We start from the raw sequence: 20,470 nt of genomic DNA on the forward strand, positions 1-20,470 counted from the left end.
TGAATTAGTAATTTATATTGTATCTGCTCATTTGTTTTTGCCAATTAATTCCACCAGACATCTTGAACCTGTGTGTAAACTAACATCACAACAGCTATTAAGGGACTTTGAGTAAATCAGTTACACATACCGTTGTTATGATGTCCAATAGGTCATTTCTGACATCTGTGTGTTTCAATGAAAAAACAGCATCTCAACAAAACACTACTGAGGATATGCGACAGGGGCATTCCTTGATTTCAGAATATTGTAACTTCTATCCTCACCTATAATGGAACTACAGATTCACGGCTTATGCCTTTAACAATAAATGTTAATCAAAACTAAATAAATTCTGAGTAATTAACAAGCAATATAAGCATAAAAATTCAGCTGATGGGTAAGAGTGTACTTCTCGATGACATGGGCTTGTCTTTTATGCTGGCTAAGCTACTGTAATGGGTGTGATTGGATGAAGTTGTCTGTTAACCCCTCACCCTTTTTTAGTGAAAACAAACCTATTCAGGCTGCTAATGTATAAACTGTAAACAATAGTGAAACTGAATTGAATGGAAATGAACACAGACAGAGACAGGTGGCAGGTATTTTATTTTAAAACATTACCAGACATTAACATTTATCATTCACGTAGCCAGGGTGGTTAGCACTGATGCCTCACAGCGAGAAGGTCACAGGTTCGAATCCATGGGCTGACTGGTTCCTTTCTGTGTGTAGTCTGCATGTTCTCCCTGTGTCTGCGTGGGTTCTCTCCGGGTTCTCCCGCTTCTTCCCGCCGTCCAAAGACATGCTTGTTAGGTTCATTGGTGATTCTAATTGGTTGTAGGTGTGCACGTGAGTGTGAATGGTTGTCTGTCTCTCTATGTTAGCCCTGCGATAGACTGGTGACCTGTCCAGGATGTACCCCGCCTCTCGCCCGATGACAGCTGGGATAGGCTCCTGCAGACCCCGCGACCCTTAACAAGAATAAGCGGTTACAGAAGATGAATGAATGAATGAATTCATGTAGCCTGTCTCCTCAAAGATCAAGCAAAACAGATCATAAAGCAGTTATATCAAAGAATATATAATAACTGTCAGTCTCCATAACTGGCATACAACACAGCAACAATAACAAAATCACTATGACACAGTAACAGTCTATTTCAGGATGTTACCTTTGAATGTTGTCTTTTGGCTCCCAGGAGTTTTTTCCACTTTGTCCCACTGCAAGACAGACAGATAGACAGCTTTAAGTATTACTGTTAAATTGCTTTAAGATTATTGGAAAATGTACAACGACACATTCCTCAGGTATGCAGATATTTGGTAATCATAATACCTGGCTATGTATGCAACAGCCTGTATTTGAAGATGACGCGATAAATTAGTGTAGCCAAGTTAGATAAAAAGGTGCATTATGTAACACAGTATGCATGTAGTACACAATCTAGTATGTACATTGTGTACTACTTCACACTTTTAAATGATCCAATGATCACTCTGACCTGTCATGAGGGCCTCAGGTTCTCAGGGACCATGCCTGATTTCAGACATAGGGTTAATATATTACTTAACTACTTTAACTACTTCAGAACAATAGATACTGTGATTGGTAAATTAAGTATGTAAAGTATGATAATAGCATTTGAAAAGCGGCTTACAGGCACCAATGGACACCTGTCTTATCTGTCTGTCCTTTTCCATTCCAGGTTTTCACTTTTTAAACAACTTTATTTAGCTGTAGCAACATGGTTACAAACATGATATTCACCTGTGCATGTCCTGACGTCTTCTAAAAGTCATATTTACGTAACTGTTATCATGCTTGCTAGCTAGCTAGCTACCTTTAAAAAAATAACTTTTGGCTAGTTGTTTTAATTTAACGATAGCTCTTATAACGTTAATTACCCCCCGTAGTAATTCTAGATAGCATACTAGAAGGCGAATCAACATTGAAACGAGCTGACAACATGTTATATTGTTCTCAAATGTTAATTAAACACATTTGCTGTACTTACCTTAATTCGTCCAACTATGACATACCGATGTAGTGGATTAATCCAAGCAATCCGCAATACTCCCCTGCTAGTGCAAGAAACTGCAAAATACACATTTGTAACACAAAATCAATCTCCAAAAAACAATGCGAATGCATTCTATTGCAAGTCTATCGGACAGCTTTATACGTTGAAAAGCAACGATGAGGGATTTACATTCAGGTCTATGGGCGGCCCTAGTCGTCCAAGAGCGACGCAATGGGGGTACCTTCTGCTTCAAATGTTGACGACAGGGGGCAGTGACCAAGCGTCAATATGTGACGATGAGGGGGTGAGACTGGGTTGTTCTAGGAATGTGAGGTGGGGGTGAGGGGGAGAGTAGGAGAGAGGGAGAGAGGGAGAGAGAGAGAGTATTGGGAATATTGCACTGATGAACTATTGCACATTTATCAGGGAACTACAGAACAGATTGCACATTTTACAGAGATAATAATATTAAGTCAACTATTGCACATGTAATTAAAGTGAGGTAGTGTTTGGTTATTTTTTGCACAAGTTCAGTAGTTATTGTTTTGCCATCTGTCTGACTGTGGCAGGGAAGAAGCTATTGTCCTTGGTCTTGTCTGTGTTGAGGATGAGGTCGTTCTCCTCTCCGTAGACAAGGATGTTGTTGACCAGGGCCCTGTATCCCGACTTGTCTCCCCCCTTGATGAGCCCCAGGATGGTGGTTTTGATCATCATATTTGATGATGATGGTGCTGTCCCGGGTGGAGACGCAGTCATGTGTGTACAGGGTGAAGTGTTTGGGGCTGAGGCAGCAGCCCTGTGGTGATCCTGTGCTGACCCTGAGCTCAGCAGACACCCGTCCTCCCATCTTCACCACCTGTAGTCTTTCAGTCAAGAAATCCAAGATCCAGTTGCAGGTGGGAGTGGGGACGCCAAGGTCTGTCAGCTTCTTGATCAGTCTGCCTGGGCGGATGGTGTTGAATGCAGAACTGTAGTCCAGGAAGAGCGCCCTGGCATACGTTCTGCTGCTCTCCAGGTGTTGCAGGGTGTGGTGAAGGGCTATTGATACCGCATCGTCCACTGATCAGTTGGGGCGGTATGCAAACTGGAGGGGGTCGACCATGTCTGGGACCGTGTTGCTGATTGCTTTTTTCGAGGCACTTCATAGTGACTGGTGTGAGTGCCACTGGCCTGAAGTCATTTAGGGTGGGTGTGTCTGGTCTTTTGGGGACTGGTATGATGGTGGAGGTTTTAAAGATATGGGGAACTACAGCCTGGGATAATGACATGTTGAAGATGTCAGCATACACACCGGCTAGCTGCTACCCACAGGCCTTCAGTACTCTGGGAGGCACTCCATCGGGTCCCACCGTCTTGTGGGGTTTCACCTTTTTCAGAGCCTTCAGGACATATGCTTGTGTAACCTGGAAGGCAGTGTCTGTGGGGTCACAGGGGGCTTTTGAGGGTGAGTCTGTGTTTAGCCTGTCGAACCTGGCATAGAAGGTGTTCAGGCTGTCTGGAAGGGTGGCGTCCCGGGGGTTTGTGGTTGTTGTGGTCCTCCTGTAGTTTGTGACAGACTGGATTCCCTGCCACATACTGCGTGTGTTGTGGTTGAGGTAGTAGCCTTCAAGTTTTTGGGAGTGAGCCCTTTTTGCCACTCTGATGGACTTCTGCAGCTCGTACCGTGCTCTCTTGTACTCCACATGATCTCCTGACTTGAAAGCCTCCCGCCTCCTCCTCATTTTCTGCTTTATGTCCCCATTAAACCAGGGTTTTTGGTTGGGAAACATACGCACAGTCCTGACTGTCTCTGTGTATTCGTGGATGTCGTTAGTGGCCACTTTGAAAGTGCTCCAGTCTGTGGCCTCTAAGCAGCCCTGCAGGCTAGCTTGTCAGTCCAGATGTTGATGGTTCTGACTGTGTCTGGTTTTGTCTTGAGCCTTTTGTTGTTTGAGCCAGATTGCCAGGTGGTCAGACTTTCCAAAGTGGGGTTGTGGTTCAGCTGAAAAGGCATTTCTGATGTTGCTGTAGCAGTGATCCAGTGTTTTATTTCCCCTGGTGGGGAAGGTCACAAGCTGATACAGTTTAGGCATGGTTTTCCGGAGATTACAGTGGTTGAAATCTCCAAGAATAATAACAGCAGCGTCAGGATAAGTGTTTTCATGCACATTGATCATGTCATGTAGCTCCTTCAGTGCAGCCTCCTCCTTGGCGGGGGGGGGGGGGTGTCCTCTCCCCCAGCCATGTTTCACAGAAACACAGAATGGAGCAATCCTGTATGTCCTTCTGCGTGGAAATCCGGGCGTGAAGTTCGTTCATTTTATTGTCCAGCGACTGAACGTTAGCAAACAGTATGATCGGGAGGGTTAGCCTTCCGCTGCTAACCAGGTGCCGGAGTTTCCGGTCCGCTCCTCCCAGTCTGCCGCGCTTATGCTTCGGCCTGTTGTTCTCAGGAGAGCTCCCTTCCAGCACGTTCGGGTCGAAAAGTCCGTAATGACTGCGCTCTCTAAGCTATAGTAAGGTTGCCCGATCATAGACACTCTCTGCAGTGTGTGCCTTAACTCGGCATAAAAAAGTAACAGAGAAAAGAAAGTGAAGAAGTAACTGGACTAGGGGAGCCCCCGGGGAGCACCATCTATTATTATTTTACTATTTATAGTACCATCATTATCCCACAAGACAGAGACAAAGGACCATGTATGAAATTGAAGCAGACAGCTGAGATTCACCATGTGTTGCACAGTTGATGGAGAATCCTGTGAATCAACTCAAATGGACCTCAAAAGCTAATGAAAACAATATCAGTTCACACTTGTTTTCATATATGTCAAAATATTGAGACATAAGAAGAAATTCTGCCATGTTGACTCTGCCAAGTCAGCGTTTTGGTGTTTTCTCTGTTGGCTAAAGAGCTACAAAGACAAGTGATTATGAAGGCTTGAAGGGGTTTACAGACCTCTTTGCAAGTTTTTCAAAAAGCGGTTAAGCAACATCATAAACATAACAGTGTCCTGAGTAAGGTAAGGCTCAGGGAATGTAAATGTAAACAAACATACGGTTGGGAAGACGGCTGCTTGTGTCTGACACCAATACATTTTGACCACAGATGGGCTGCAAGCAGGTAAAAAAAAATAAAAAATCAAAATGGGGTGAATTAATGTGAATACTCAGCCTAGAGGAAGGACTTCCTGGTGAATATATTGAGAAGCTGTATACTTGCTATACCAAATAGACTCTAGTGGTTATTGACAATCAGAACATGAAGTCATTGCGAATGAAAGAAAAAGTTGAATGAAAATACTGTCAACTGTCTATCTGGTTCCCCCCTATCCTCCAAGCCCACAGTTTTTAAATCAAAAGATTTCTAGACAATAGTGTGTAAAAACTGAAATGCTTTGTATAAATATAATAACATGTTCATAAGTGTCTCTGCAGTAATGGAGACTTGTCAGACTTCCGTCTTCAGTCTAGATTCATCTATAAAAGCTTCTTCTGAAATAAAAGGGTTAAATTGATTAAGAATATCATGATATTCATTTTCTCTTACATCCTTTCTTTTTACATCTGTCTTTACCTCACATCTGCCTTACTTTTTCATCTGCTGTGCATCATTTAGGTTAAACCCTTTTTTTAAAAATATAAAATGAAAAACGACCACATTAAACAACAGCATGTTAATGCATTTCTGAGTTTATTTTTCTTTAGATTTTACAAAATTTCAAACAGCAGAAGACACCAAATGGTGCTGACACACTGTGACAGTTCACACGTTTCTATAAACCAGCATCAATTAATAGAAGTGCTCAGACGCTGTGCTTATTTTAAACACCATGTGTCAGAGCTATGGCCAGTGCAAAAGGTTTAAAAACCACATTTGCAGACACGTTAGACAAGTTTCTCAGGAAGACGCTCATTTCCTGATCCAGTTACAGCGTCTAACCCTGTGTCAAGAAGCATAGAAAGCAGCTTGATAGCAGTGGGCTTAATTCTAGATGAAATGTGAGAGTAGACATGATGAAATATTAACTCCATGATCTCAGCGACTAAGCTAGCTTTTATTCTCCGATTGGTTGTCATCCAGTCCATCTTTTTCTTTAATATAACAGAAAGCTCTTTCTTCTGTTGGAGATGAGTCATGTTTTATAACTCTGACTATCACACAGTGAAGACATCCGAGCAACAGCAGCAGCGCCACCATGATGATGGTGAACACAGTCCTCAGGAAGGGGTAAATGTGATAGACGTGATCTGAGGAGGGTTTCGACAAAGACAAAAAGCATTATGAGACAGAAAGTAGATGTGACTAATCAGAAATGAAAGAAGCAAACACTTTATTCAGCCTATCTTAAAAGTGACGCGTCTCACCTCCAACAGGATTAGAGTCTTCGTGATCTTCTGTATCGACGGTAGGAATAGCTGAAACTTAAGGAGATGGGAATTGTTTGAGAGTGTAAACACATACGTGATCAATACTTTATGAATCTTATTTTGAAAAAAAAACTACATATCTCACCTCCAACAGACAGCCAGCTCTGTGGTGATTCTCCAACTCCAGAGATGTGACATTTGTAGAGTCCTTGATCAAGCATGGAGACTGTTTCGATGCTCATTTTTCCTGTGGAGCTTCTCCACTTGTGGACTCCATCTTGATAGAAATCAGCTGTGATGTTGGAGCAAGATATTTTGGTTCTGCAGCTCAGAGTCACATCTTCTCCCTCCATCACAGAACGAGCAGGACTCTCCAGGATCACAGAACCAGCTGAAGAACACTTATCTGAAGAACATTTATCTTGAAATCACGTTGAGATGATCACAAAATATCACTGCCTCACTGCAAACATACAAGTGACTTTGATGTTGATGATGTTTCTTCTCTCTCCTCCTTCCTCACACCAATACTTTCCAGATTCATCTGGATAAAGAGTTTTAATGGTGCATCTAGGTTCACTTGATGTTCTGTCATTAGTGGTGCAACACGATGGCTTCCCTCCAATCAATTTATCTTCAGCATCACAGTAAAAGACTCCCTCACAGTAAAAAGTGACCGACTCATATTCAAAGAACTGCAGTCTGTTTGGAGAGATACGAAGAAAAGCTGCATCTGAGACAAAGAAAAACAGAGAAATTCAGTTTAGACATTTACTCCTGTGAACTGCCGGATGACATCTACAACATTTAAAAGTAGAAAAGTAATAGAGGAACTCCTGTGATGATTAAACACACCAATCTCAAGATATTTTTATCTCTTTTCTACACCTGCCCAACAAAACATCTACTCACCAACTTCCTGGTCCTGTGCACACAGCAGGATCATCACAGTCACTGAAGACACAAAGAAAAGAAATTAATTAAATTTAAGTTCACTCACTAAATAACCTTCAAAGACTTTCACATGCATGAGGTTTTTAATTGTAAATAAAGTCTTTATCAATAAGTTTAAATCTGGAAAGGAGCCAGTACTCATACAGCGTGATGCAGAAAGCTCTGACCTTCATGTTGTCTTGCTACTGACTGACTGAACATCAGACTGAAGTGTAAAATGAGAAGTGGTCTCTTCCTGTTCGACTGTTGAGAAGTAGAGGTGATGGAAATAGCCTCAGTGTTTTAGTTAAATATCAGTGGGTGGGTACGAAGAGCGAAGGTGGCGTAAATCTGCGAGTCATCTTCGATAGAGTTCACATTAAAGTTTGAAGGAGTTTAAAAACCCTTTTGCCTGTTTTTTTAAAAAGTAGCTAAACAATGACCGACACATAATGGTACCTGATAGAGGTCAGGCTAGAGGAATGTAAACAGGCATTAACATAGTGTCAGGAAGATGGCCGCTAGTGTATGACACCAGTAGATTTTGCCCGTAAACAGGTTAGAAGCTAAAAGACGGGGCTGAGTTTATGTGAAAGCTCATCCAAAGGGTCCAGATACTTCAGAGCATAGGTGGGGACTTCAAGGGTCTGATATGAAAAAAACGAATAGGCCTCACCTGAAAACCAGTTAGATCTTATACCTCATATGGGCATTCATGGGTTGGGCAACTATGGAAACTGCAGACAAACCCACTTGCAGTCCGGTTGAGTCCTACCTATGGCCCAGTGAGATCCTTGTTAAATTGATAGGTTGGACTGACATGAGCCTCATGTAAATAAACCAGCTGGGCCCCATCTGTAAATCAGCTAACAAACCAATTATTCTCTTATTGATCCCACATGGGGAAATTCTATTCCTGCATTTGACCCATCCATTTATTTGTTCACACAGTTAAACTCAGAGCAGAGGGCGGCCACTTGTGTGGCTCAAGGCGCCTCAGCCATGGACATGGGGGAAGTGCCCCCCCATGTCCATGGCCCGTACCTCATATGAACATTCACAGGAGCGGACAAACCTGGATGTGCCTTACTCTTTTCCTCTCTGGGCAGGTGATAGGGAAAGATAGGCGCAGGCCAAAATCAAGTTCTTCAACAGCAGCAGAGGAGTCTCCTCCACAGAGGTTTTTTGGTCTTTAGTTTCTTTCTGCTTTGGCCAGAGTCCTCATTTGGAACAGGATGGATCCTCATTCTCTGCTCTACACTGAAAGACTTGAGATCTTTGTGTCTGTTTGACCTTTGTCTTTACCACATGGCCACGTCCAGTGATGAAGGTCTTCATGGTTAAAATAGCTCCACCCAAGATTCTCTTGGACCGTTCTCTGTTCACTTTAGTGGCTTGTGTGGTCAGAGTTGGGAAGAGTTAATCTCGTCGATGACATCTTTCACTATAGCCTCTGTGACCTCAGGTGTAACTCTAACAGGGATGTCCTCTCCAGTGACATCACAGAAAGCCTGACAGATGGAGCTTTCCATGCTGCTGTTAATGTCATAGTTGAAAAACTCATCAGATCTTCAGAGGACATTGGAGCCATCATGGTAGGGGCACCAGAGGATGTGGATGATCCACACATGGACAGTGTGATGATTTTAAGGACAGACTCTCTGATGAAAGGGGTGGCCTCCTCTCTTCATTATAAGTGGTTTGATTAAACTTAACATGGCACAGCCAGTCTGTATTACACCTTTCCTCACCATAAAGGGGAGCTCACTGGCCCGAACTTTTGAGTTGCTGCTACGATTGTCACAAGGTGTAGTGGGCGAGAAGGGGAAGAAACAAAAAGAGCTTTAATGAATATTTGTGTAACAGAGAACAACAGGCACAGAGTAATAAGGTGAAACTAATCACAGAGGAGCAAGGAAACCACAGACAAGGAAGATGACAAGACACACGTGAGGTGTCTTGGTGGTGAAGTACAATCACCAGAAATAAAACAGGAAGTGAGGTCAAGGAATGACCTTTTCGTTGACTGAGGCTGGAGCATCGTCAAACTACTGATGACCCTAGAAATTCTAAAGCAGAAAATTCAAAGTAATGGATCCGTCTCTGACTGTCCTGTCAGAGCGTGGGAAGATCGACTGACTTCGGTTTCAAAAGACATAACCCTCAAGACCATTGTCAGTGTGAACACAGGTTATTTCATGAGGACGTGCGTGAACTTCACACTTAAGACTGAGGAACGTTCTGCTGTAGTTATAATTATCATGACACACGTGAGAAAATGCTGACATTTTGTACCACAGAACAAACTCAAACAGACGCTCTGACGTGTAGGACATGACTTTTATTCTCATTGGTGGAAGTCTCACAAGAAACTCTCGCCTCGTTGCTGACCACAAACCTAAAAAAGCAATGCAACAACATCAGATATGCAGCTAAACGCGACACGATTAGAAACAGCAGCAGCAGCAACGCTCATCTGGTGAGCAACTGTGAACAGACTAAGCTGATGGAACAAGTTGGTTAAACTGCCTGATGAAAATCAACCAAAACTTCTCTGATGTGTTGGTTAAAGCGCACACGCTGTCAAACTCCACGTTTGTTTTTGCACAGAAACTATTTTAAATTTGTAACACAGCAAACTGAGGTCAAAAGATTTTTTTTCTTTTTTAGCTTGTACAATAACATCAACAATACTGGCCCTAACTTGGTCACTTCCTGGTTTTCATGTAGACCATGAAGCTCCTCTTTTCGGTCAGCACTCAGCAACCTGTAACACATAGGAAACAGAAGACAAATATCATGTGAGTTGTAGGTTATAGAAAGAAAAGTTGCTTTTTGACTTTTCTTTCAGCAACTATGAGTGGACAGCAAGAACGTGCTCATAGAAAGACAACTGTGTAGCAACGAGGAGATAAAAGACTGTATTTGACTCACAATCTGAATTGTAGAATAGTAGGCGTCACTGTCAACAGGGGCTTGGGTTGGCGATGGAACGCTGGACTCTGCTGCTTTGAAGACAAATAAAATATTCCTTACTACTGTGTCTTTTTAATTAGAACAATAAATCTTTCACAGATATTGGGATTAACAATGTTATGAATAATTTTAATTCTGACCCAGCTGTGGAGCGCCACTCTGGCCCAAAGCGTAGTAAACGGGTAAATCTCCATTTTTATCTGAGAGAGAGAAACAATCACAGCTGAAAAATATCAACTTAAAGGGGAACTACTGTTTTTTTACAACCTGGACCTTATTTCCAGCATAAAATATGATCGTTTACTCACTCAAATAACTTTTGTGTTATTTATACTGCTAGTTTCTTGCAACATGACTTAATATTCTGAGTAGTAACAAATTACAGGTAAACAAGCTGACCGTCACGTGTGTGCGTGCGCGTGCCGCTCAGATATGTTATCATCCAGGTCAGAAGACATCATCCAGGGTCTGTAAATCCATCTACAGACCCTGGATGATGATAACAGGTAACTCTGGACTCAGCAGGGAATAGCACTAGCGTATCATAAGAAAGTGTTGGCGAAACGAACAAACGAGTTTCGCAGCAGATAATGCGTTATTTAGAGGCTGTGTCAATAACTTGTGCTTGAGATCAAAAATGCAAGTTTCAAATAGAAAAAATATAAACTCTACAGAAACTTAGATAACTGAATACAAGTCTGAAGTTGGACAGACAACCATGTGTAGCTCGTCTGAGCTGACGCTGTGGATTTGATTATGCAGGATGCTAAAGTTAACAACAACACCAAGACTTTTATCGACAGCACCGTCTCGTACCATGCTAACTGTGGTCTGGGTTAAAATAATATAAGGTTAGAGGAAATACCTTTCTTCTTCCTGTTCTTTGTTACAGTAGCATACATTGCTTGGCTTGCTTCAGCTGCACTGGCCTGTACAGAGACTGGGGGAAAAAAAAAAAAAAAAAACAATAAATACATATAATATTATTTCTGCTAAATATTTAATCTCTTAACATTAAACCTACCTGTCTGATGCTCTGATGAGTCTGAATCAAGCACTGCCAGTAACCGTGAAAGAAAATCTGTAAAAAAGAAGGTATATTGAATTTTGTGGTGGAACTAAAGTAACCTGGGGAACTGATTTCCTAAGTAACAATAGTTACACAAGAGGGAAGTTCATTTAGTTTGTAAAATTGTGCAGTGTTTCCTGAAATTATTACCCAATGGAAACATTTACAATGTGAAAAACTTCGGCCCTAGCACCCAACCCTGAGGAACTCCTCCGTGACATTTGTGTATATGGAAGAATCGTGTTGTGACAAAGCAAAACCAGTGAGCCGTTAAGTAAAGTTCACTTCCTGTTTTTCACCTCTGAGAAAGGGAAATCTGCCAAAGTGAAGTAGTCCAACAACCAACAAGAGAAGCATCAACAAGACGGAGATGACCATCCATGGTGTGCTTGTGGAGGAAGAGGAGGCAGGATTAGAGTCTTTGTGATCTTCTGTATTGACTGTAGAAAAAGATGAAATTTAAGGAGATTGTTAGAGAATAATTTCTCTTCCCTATGGATAGTTTGTGTGGTTAATGTTAGATTACTTTTGGGGTCAGTTAAATGTGTATACACTAAGACTAAATGTCTACCTTCACAAGTACAGCACTGAAAATTTATGTAAGACGCCAAAGAAGGACCATGGCCTTGGCATGTTCCTCAAAGAGAAAATAGGGCAGATAACTGACCCCAGAAGTAATCTAACATTAACCACACAAGCTATCCATAGGGAAGAGAATTGTTTCTCACACATATGTGAACAATACTTTATGAATCTTATTTTGAAAAAACCTACATGTCTCACGTCCAACAAACAGCCAGCTCTGTGGTGATTCTCCAGCTCCAGAGATGTGACATTTGTAGAGTCCTTGATCAAGCATGGAGACTGTTTTGATGCTCAGATTTCCTATGGTGTTTCTGGACTTGTGGACTCCATCTTTATAGAAATCTGCCGTGATGTTGGATGAAGATATTTTGGTTCTGCAGCTCAGAGTCACATCTTCTCCCTCCATCACAGGACGAGCAGGACTCTCCAGGATCACAGAACCAGCTGAAGAACACGATCATATTTAATTTATCTTGAAATCACGTTGAGATAATCACAAAATATCACTGCCTCACTGCAAACATACAAGTGACATTGATGTTGATGGTGTTTCTTTTCTTTCCTCCTTCCTCACACCAATAAATTCCAGAATCATCTCCATAAAGAGTTTTAATGGTGCAGCTAGGTCCTCTTGATGTTCTGTCACTAGTGGTGCAACACGAGGGCGTCTTCCCAGTCAACTTATCGTCAATATCACAGTGAAAGACTCCCTCACAGTAAAAAGTGACCGACTCATATTCAAAGAACTGCAGTCTGTTTGGAGAGATACGAAGAAAAGCTGCATCTGAGACAAAGAAAAACAGAGAAATTTAGTTTAGATATTTACTCCTGTGAACTGCTGGACGACGTCTACAACATTTAAAAGTAGAAAAGTAATAGAGGAACTCCTGTGATGATTAAACACACCAACCTCAAGATATTTTTGCCTCTTTTCTACAACTGCCCAACAAAACATCTACTCACCAACTTCCTGATCCTGTGCACACAGCAGGATCGTCAGAATCACTGAAGATGCATAGCAAATAGATTAGTTAAATTTAGATTCATTCACTAAAGACGAAAGACTTTCACATGCATGAGATTTTTAAATATAAATAAAGTCTTTATCATTAAGTGTTAATCTGGAAAGGAGCCAGTACTCACACAGTGCGATGCAGAACGCTCTGACCTCCATGTTGTCTTGCCGCTGACTGACTGAACATCAGACTGAAGTGGAAAGTGAGAACTGTTCTCTTCCTGTATGATTTCTGAGAAGCAGATGTGGTGGAAATAGCCTCAGTGTTTTAGTTAAATATCAGTGGGTGGTGCAAAGAGCAAAACAGAGCGAATCTGCATTCAAAGCAACTCTGACATTTGCATAACCCTCTGAGGTCTCGAGTATAATTGGCCGTTTTTGACTACTTCTGCATTTACCTTTATATTTCGTCTTAAAAACAGTTTACAGTTTACTATTACTGTGTATTAATGAATAACTTGCCTTGTTTGGTATCATTCATTTCAGCACAACCTCACATGTGTGATTTTACAAATTTCTCAAATCTCAAAATTCGCTTCTCTCTTTCACCATTGTTATTCCATAGATTGTATATAGCGTCATTCCCACAGATTTTCCCTCTTCCTTAGCAACCACTGACATATAATTTTCTGATTGGCTGATGTGATGCATTTTTCCACCAAAAGGAATGAGGGTTTACTTGGCCTATCAACATAATTTAAAAACTGGTATATAGTTTGAAGTTAGCACTTTCTACATAAGCTGAAATGAGACTCAGTGAGACTCTTGCATCGTCTTAAACTGGTCATGTGATTTGGACGCACTGGCATGTCCGTCGACTTCAGAGGGTTTGTTCTCCATGTTGGTTTGTGGTTTATTAGCATTCTAATATATACTTATTAGCACAAACTCTGATGTGTAGCTGAGACTGTGAGGAAACATCTTAAAAGCAGCTCACACATTTAACCACTGAGTCCTGTTATGACTGTCGGTCATGTGAGTGAGTGCCTGTGTGGTATTGTTGTCCCTCCCTGCCTGCAGGGGTTCCTGTTTTCGTTTTTCATTACAGCTTCCTGTAGGCCGGCCAGTGATTGGAGGATGCTTGAGGAGCTAGAGTTTAAAAAGGCTTTTGTTGGAGAAGCCAGGTGCTCTCTCTCTTTTCTTGTGACCTATCAAGAGCTGAACCACTCCACACTCTGACTGTATTGTTTACTTCCAGGTCTGAATGTTTTGCCACCGCAGTTCTGCCAAGTAGGGGTGATAAGCCAGTTTTGTTTGTTTTGTTTTTCTCCTGTTTTTGGTTCGTGAGTCAGGGAAGGACTCCTGTATTTTGCTTCAAATTTGTTTGGTTGTCAGTTGTTAATTATGTTGGCCCATTGGCTCGTCTTGTTTCCAAGATGACAGTGCGTATGTACGCTGTGGCTCAGGGCTCTTGGCTTTTTGTTTGTTTATATGTGTGTTTTGCCCTATTGCATCTTGTGGATGCCTTGATTCAGTACATATGAGCTGAATTATTAGGAACTGAGCAGTCAGCAGAGACTCTACACATATCCTAAGTCAGATTTTATTCCACCAGAAGTGCAGTGGCTCACTGGCACTCTTACCATGCCCCCTTTGCGGTCTAGGAGACATAGGATACACCGTAAATAAAAGCGGGTTAGCGGAGAAGGCTACAAGCTAACCCATACAGACCAGCTCTTCCCAGTCTCTTCCTGACGAGTGCTAGGTCTATCTGCAACAAAATGGACGAGATTGAGCTGAGGATTGTCCATCAAATGAGGGACAGTTGTGTGGCGATCGTCACTGAGACCTGACTGGAAAATAACATCCTAGATGCAGCGGTGGAGATACAGGGGCGCCCTTTCTTTTGAGCCAACTGGACTGCGGCCTCCGGCAAATGCAAAGGTGGAGGCTTAGCGCTATATATTCACAATTTATGGTGTACAGCTAAGAGCATTATCGGAATGGTCCCCTGACCTGGAATATCTGGCATTTACTGCAACATATGGGGAACATACAAGGCTGTAGCAGCTCCACACATGGGCATGTCAGACCACATCTCTTCCTCTGATCTTCAGGACTAAACCAACCACCAGAACAGTGCAGGTATGATCTGAGGAGGTTGCTGCAGCTCTGCAGGACTGTTTTAAACACACCAACTGGGGAGTGTTTAAAGAGAGCTCAGACCTGGAGGCTTACTTGTCATCTGTCCTCCACTATGTGCAGTTCTGCACTGATGCTGTTCTACCCACCAAGACCATCACGGTTTTTCCAAATCACAAGCCGTGGATGGACAGCACCATGCAGCCGCTGCTCAAAGCCCACGCTGCTCCCTACAGGTCCGGTGACAGGATGGCTTACAGCAAGGCCTGCAGTGAACTATAAAAGGGTATTCAGCTGGCGACACTCAAATACAGGCAATGCATTGAGGAGCACTTTGAAAACAATCACACATGCAGCATGTGGAGGGGCATCAGGACAATAACGGACTACAAGCGCAGCAACCAGCAGGTCAGTCTTGATCCCACCCTCCCTAACACCCTGAACAGTTTCTTTGCATACTTCATTACACCTGGCTGCGATGAAACTAGGCCTCTTCCCCAGCTGGAGGAGCAACATCAACCTCTTGTCCTGCAGCTTCATCAAGTGAGCTCCACCCTGAGGCAGATCAGCATCAACAAAGCTGCAGGACCTGATAAAGTGGCAGGTTGCACCCTGAGACTATGTGCTGACAAGCTAGCAGGAGTTTTCCTGGACATTTTCAACCTGTCTCTGCAACTGTCCACAGTTCCTGTCTGCCTCAAGTCCTCCATCATTGTCCCTGTACCTAAAAAGTCAGCTGTCACCTGCCTCAATGATTACCACCGGGGCGCTCCGACCCCAGTAATCATGAAGTGCTTTGAGAGGATCGTCCATCAGGTCGGCACATCAAGGACGTCATCCCTGCTGATCTGGACAAGCCACCAGTTTGCCTACAGGGGGAACCGATCAACAGAGGATGCAGTCTCCATAGCTCTGCACACAGCCCTGTCCCACCATGAGTATCCTAACACTTATGCCAGGATGCTTTTCAATGACTTCAGTTCAGCTTTTAACTCTGTCACTCTGGAGAAGCTGACACTGAAGCTTCATGACCTGGGGCTGTCTGCTTCTATGTGCCAATGGATCAGAGACTTTCTCACCAACAGACCTCAGGTGTTGAGTATTGGGGACTGCACATCGTCCACACTGGTCCTTAACACCAAAATGCCGCAGGGCTGTGTGCTCAGCCCAGCTCTCTCCACACTCTTCACACATGACTGATGACACCACCGTGGTGGGTGTCAGTGATGAGACCCATTACATACAGGAGATCCAACACCTGACAGAGTGGTGCTCAGACAACAACCTTCTCAACACCAGCAAGACCAAGGAGGTCATTGTGGACTACAGGAGGTCCAGGAAGACAGAGCACACTCCTTGACATCAAATTCCTGGGCACCCACATCACATCTGACCTGACGTGGTCTGTCAACACCCCACACCTGGTGAAGAAGGCCCAACAGAGGAGGCTCTTTTTCCTCAGGAAGCTGAAGAGGCCTGGACTTTCCTGTTGACTACTCACTCACTTCTACAGGACCACAATAGAGCCCATCCTCTGTCTCAGTATGACAGTGTGGTATGGGAGCTGCACAGCACAAGACAGTAGGGACTAAGTCTAAGTGATAAGGACTGCACAGGGGACTGTGGGGGTCCTCTCCCAGACTTGGACTCAGTCCATGCAAACTGGGTCTGAAAGAGGGCCAACCGGATTGCGGCAGATCCCAGCCACCCGGGCCTAGACTAGAACTGGAACAAGAAATATGTGTGGAAATACCACACATATTCTACAAAGGTTCTAGTGAAAATAGAACAAGGCCCACTCTCTATTTGGACATTTGAATGTACACACATGTACACACAATTCAACCTTTGGACATTTTATTTATCCTGTACATCATCAAATTCTGCTATTGTGCACATATAGAATCCATAAAAAAATATATAAAATATAAAAAAAGGTGTGTTGCGCATTGTTGTAAAGGTCTTGATTTATATAAGATTGATATGTGTTTACGATTTATACTACCATCATTAGCCCACAAGACGGAGACAAAGGACCATTTATGAAATTGAAGCAGAGGGCCCAGATTCTGTCAGGTAAGTCACCATGTGTTGCACAGTTGATGGAGAATCCTGTGAATCAACTTAAATGGACCTCAAAAGGTAATGAAAACAATATCAGTTGACAATTGTTTTCATATATGTCAAAATATTGAGACATAAGGAGAAATTCTGCCATGTTGACTTTGCAAGTCAAAAATTTTGTGTTTTCTCTGGTGGTAAAAGAGCTAAAAAGACAAGTGATTATGAAGGCTTGAAGGGGTTTACAGACCTCTTTGCAAATTTTCAAAAAAGTGGTTAAGCAACATCATAAACATACTGTAATGGTGTCCAGAGTAAGGTAAGGCTCAGGGAATGTAAATGTAAACAAACATACGGTAGGGAAGACGACTGCTTGTGTCTGACACCAATACATTTTGACCACAGATGGGTTGCAAGCAGATAAAAAAATTAAAAATAAAAATGGGGTGAATTAATGTGAATGCTCAGCCTAGAGGAAGGACTTTCTGGTTAATATATTGAGAAGCTGTATACTTGCTATACCAAATAGACTTTGGTTATTAACAATCAGAACATGAAGTCATTGCGAATGAAAGAAAAAGTTGAATTAAAATACTGTCAACTGTCTATCTGGTTCCCCCCTATTCTCCAAGACCACCGTTTTTAAATCGAAAGATTTCTAGACAACAGTGTGTAAAAACTGAAACGCTTTGTATAAATATAATAACATATGTGTTCATAAGTGTCTCTGTAGTAATGGAGACTTGTCAGACTTCCATCTTCAGTCTCGACTCATCTATAAAAGTTTCTGTTGAAATAAAAGGGTCAAATTGATTAAGAATATCATGATTTTCATTTTCTCTTACATCCTTTCATTTTACAACTGTCTTTACCTCACTTTCTCATCTGCTGTGCACCATTCAGGTTAAAACCCTTTTTTAAAATACTCCAAAATATAACTTGGGGAAAAAAATGAAAAGCCACCACATTAAACAACAGCATGTTAATGCATTTCTAAGTTTATTTTTCTTCAGATTTTACAAAATCGCAAACAGCAGAAGACACCAAATGGTGTGTGTCACACACTGTGACAGTTCACACGTTTCTACAAACCAGCATCAATTAATAGAAGCGCTCAGACACTGTGGTTATTTTAAACACCATGTGTCAGAGTTATGGCCAGTGAGAAAGGTTTAAAAACCACATTTGCAGACACGTTAGACAAGTTTCTCAGCAAGATGCTCATTTCCTGATCCAGTTACAGCATCTAACCCTGTGTCTAGAAGCATAGAAAGCAGCTTGATAGCAGTGGGCTTAACTCTAGATGAAATGTGAAAGTAGACATGATGAAATATTAACTCCACAATCTCAGCAACTAAGCTAGCTTTTATTCTCCTATTGGTTGTCATCCAGGCCATCTTTTTCTTTAATATAATAGAAAACTCTCTATTCTGTTGGAGATGAGTCATGTTTTATAGCTCTGACTATCACACAGTGAAGACATCCGAGCAGCAGCAGCAGCAGCGCCACCATGATGATGGTGAACACGGTCCTTAGGATGGGGTAAATGGGACAGCCGTGATCTGAGGAGGGACGATGTTCTGTGAGAGTTTTGGCAAGACAGAAGACATTATGCTGAAACTTAAGGAGATGGGAATTGTTTGAGAGTGTAAACACATATGTGATCAATAATCTACGAATCTTATTTTGAAAAAAAAAAACTACATGTCTCACCTCCAACAGACAGCCAGCTCTGTGGTGATTCTCCAACTCCAGAGATGTGACATTTGTAGAGTCCTTGATCAGCCTTGGAGAGTGTTTTGAGTATCAGGTTTCCTGTGGAGTTTCTCCACTTGTGGACTCCATCTTTATAGAAATCAGCTCTGATGTTGGAGGAAGATATCTTTGTTCTACAGCTCAGAGTCACATCTTCTCCCTCCATCACAGGATGAGCAGGACTCTCCAGGATCACAGAACCAGCTGAAGAACACGATCATATTGAATTTATCTTGAAATCACGTTGAGATAATCACAAAATATCACTGCCTCACTGCAAACATACAAGTGACATTGATGTTGATGATGTTTCTTCTCTCTCCTCCTTCCTCACACCAATACTTTCCAGAATCATATCGATAAAGATTTTTAATGGTGCAGCTAGGTCCTCTTGATGTTCTGTCACTAGTGGTGCAGCACGAGGGCTTCTCCCCAGTCGATTTATCTTCAGCATCACAGTAAAAGACTCCCTCACAGTAAAAAGTGACCGACTCATATTCAAAGAACTGCAGTCTGTTTGGAGAGATACGAAGAAAAGCTGCATCTGAGACAAAGAAAAACAGAGAAATTCAGTTTAGACATTTACTCCTGTGAACTGCTGGACGACGTCTACAACATTTAAAAGTAGAAAAGTAATAGAGGAACTATTGTGATGATTAAACACACCAATCTTAAGATATTTTTGAGTCTTTTCTACAACTGCCCAACAAAACATCTACTCACCAACTTCCTGGTCCTGTGCACACAGCAGGATCATCACAGTCACTGAGGACGCAAAGAAAATAGATGAATCAATAAAGGTTTTGTTGTCTCCTACAGCTGCTCACGATGTTCAGCATATTTACTATTAAATGTCGTAGCTGGTGAAGAATAATACTTACGAATAAAAGTTAAAAGTGTTAAATTTAAGTTCACTAACTAATTAATATTTAGACTTTCATGTACATGAGCTTTTTAATTGTAAATAAAAGTCTTTATAATTAAGTTTTAATCTGGAAAGGAGCCAGTACTCACACAGTGCGATGCAGAAAGCTCTGACCTCCATGTTGTCTTGCAGCTGACTGACTGAACATCAGACTGAAGTGTACAGTGAGAAGCGGTCTCTTCCTGTGTGACTGTTGAGAAGTAGAGGTGATGGAAATAGCCTCAGTGTTTTAGTTTATATCAGTGGGTGGTACAAAGAGCGAAGGCAGAGCGAATCTGCGAGTCATCTTCGAAAGAGTTCACATTAATGAAGTTTGAAGGAGTTTTAAAACCCCTTTGCCTGTTTTTTTTTAAAAAAAAGCAGCTAAGCAATGACCTACACATAATGGTACCTGATAGAGGTCAGGCTAGAGGAATGTAAACAGGCATTAGCATACTGTCAGGAAGGTGGCTGCTAGTGAATGACACCAGTAGAGTTTGACTGTAAACGGGTTAGAAGCTAAAAGAGGAGACTGAGTTCATGTGAAAGCTCATCCCAAGGGCCCAGACACTTCAGTGCATAGGTGGGGACTTCTAGTTTCTGATATTAAAAAAAAAAAAAAACACGGATAGGCGACACCTGTTAGATCTCACTTATACCTCTTATGGGCATTCTTAGGTTTGACCACTGTGAAAACTGTGGACAAACCCACTTTTAAACCACACTGCATCCCCGTTGGG

At 42.1% G+C, this 20,470-nt stretch overlaps 1 protein-coding gene across 1 annotated transcript; it reads right to left on the minus strand.

The window, feature by feature from the left end:
- Positions 1 to 5,917: 5,917 nt before the first annotated feature.
- Positions 5,918 to 19,871, minus strand: LOC311492372 (high affinity immunoglobulin gamma Fc receptor I-like; the record flags this gene model as incomplete). Its single annotated transcript, XM_084550635.1, has 9 exons — positions 5,918 to 5,923; positions 6,136 to 6,230; positions 6,348 to 6,404; positions 10,400 to 10,459; positions 11,628 to 11,759; positions 18,785 to 19,030; positions 19,113 to 19,370; positions 19,550 to 19,591; positions 19,841 to 19,871. The coding sequence occupies 9 exons, from the start codon at positions 19,869 to 19,871 to the stop codon at positions 5,918 to 5,920; spliced, it is 927 nt and encodes a 308-aa protein (XP_084406761.1).
- Positions 19,872 to 20,470: the final 599 nt, after the last annotated feature.

This window comes from Chelon labrosus, assembly GCF_963514085.1.
Source record: "Chelon labrosus genome assembly, chromosome: 1".
Taxonomy (NCBI): Eukaryota; Metazoa; Chordata; class Actinopteri; order Mugiliformes; family Mugilidae; genus Chelon; species Chelon labrosus.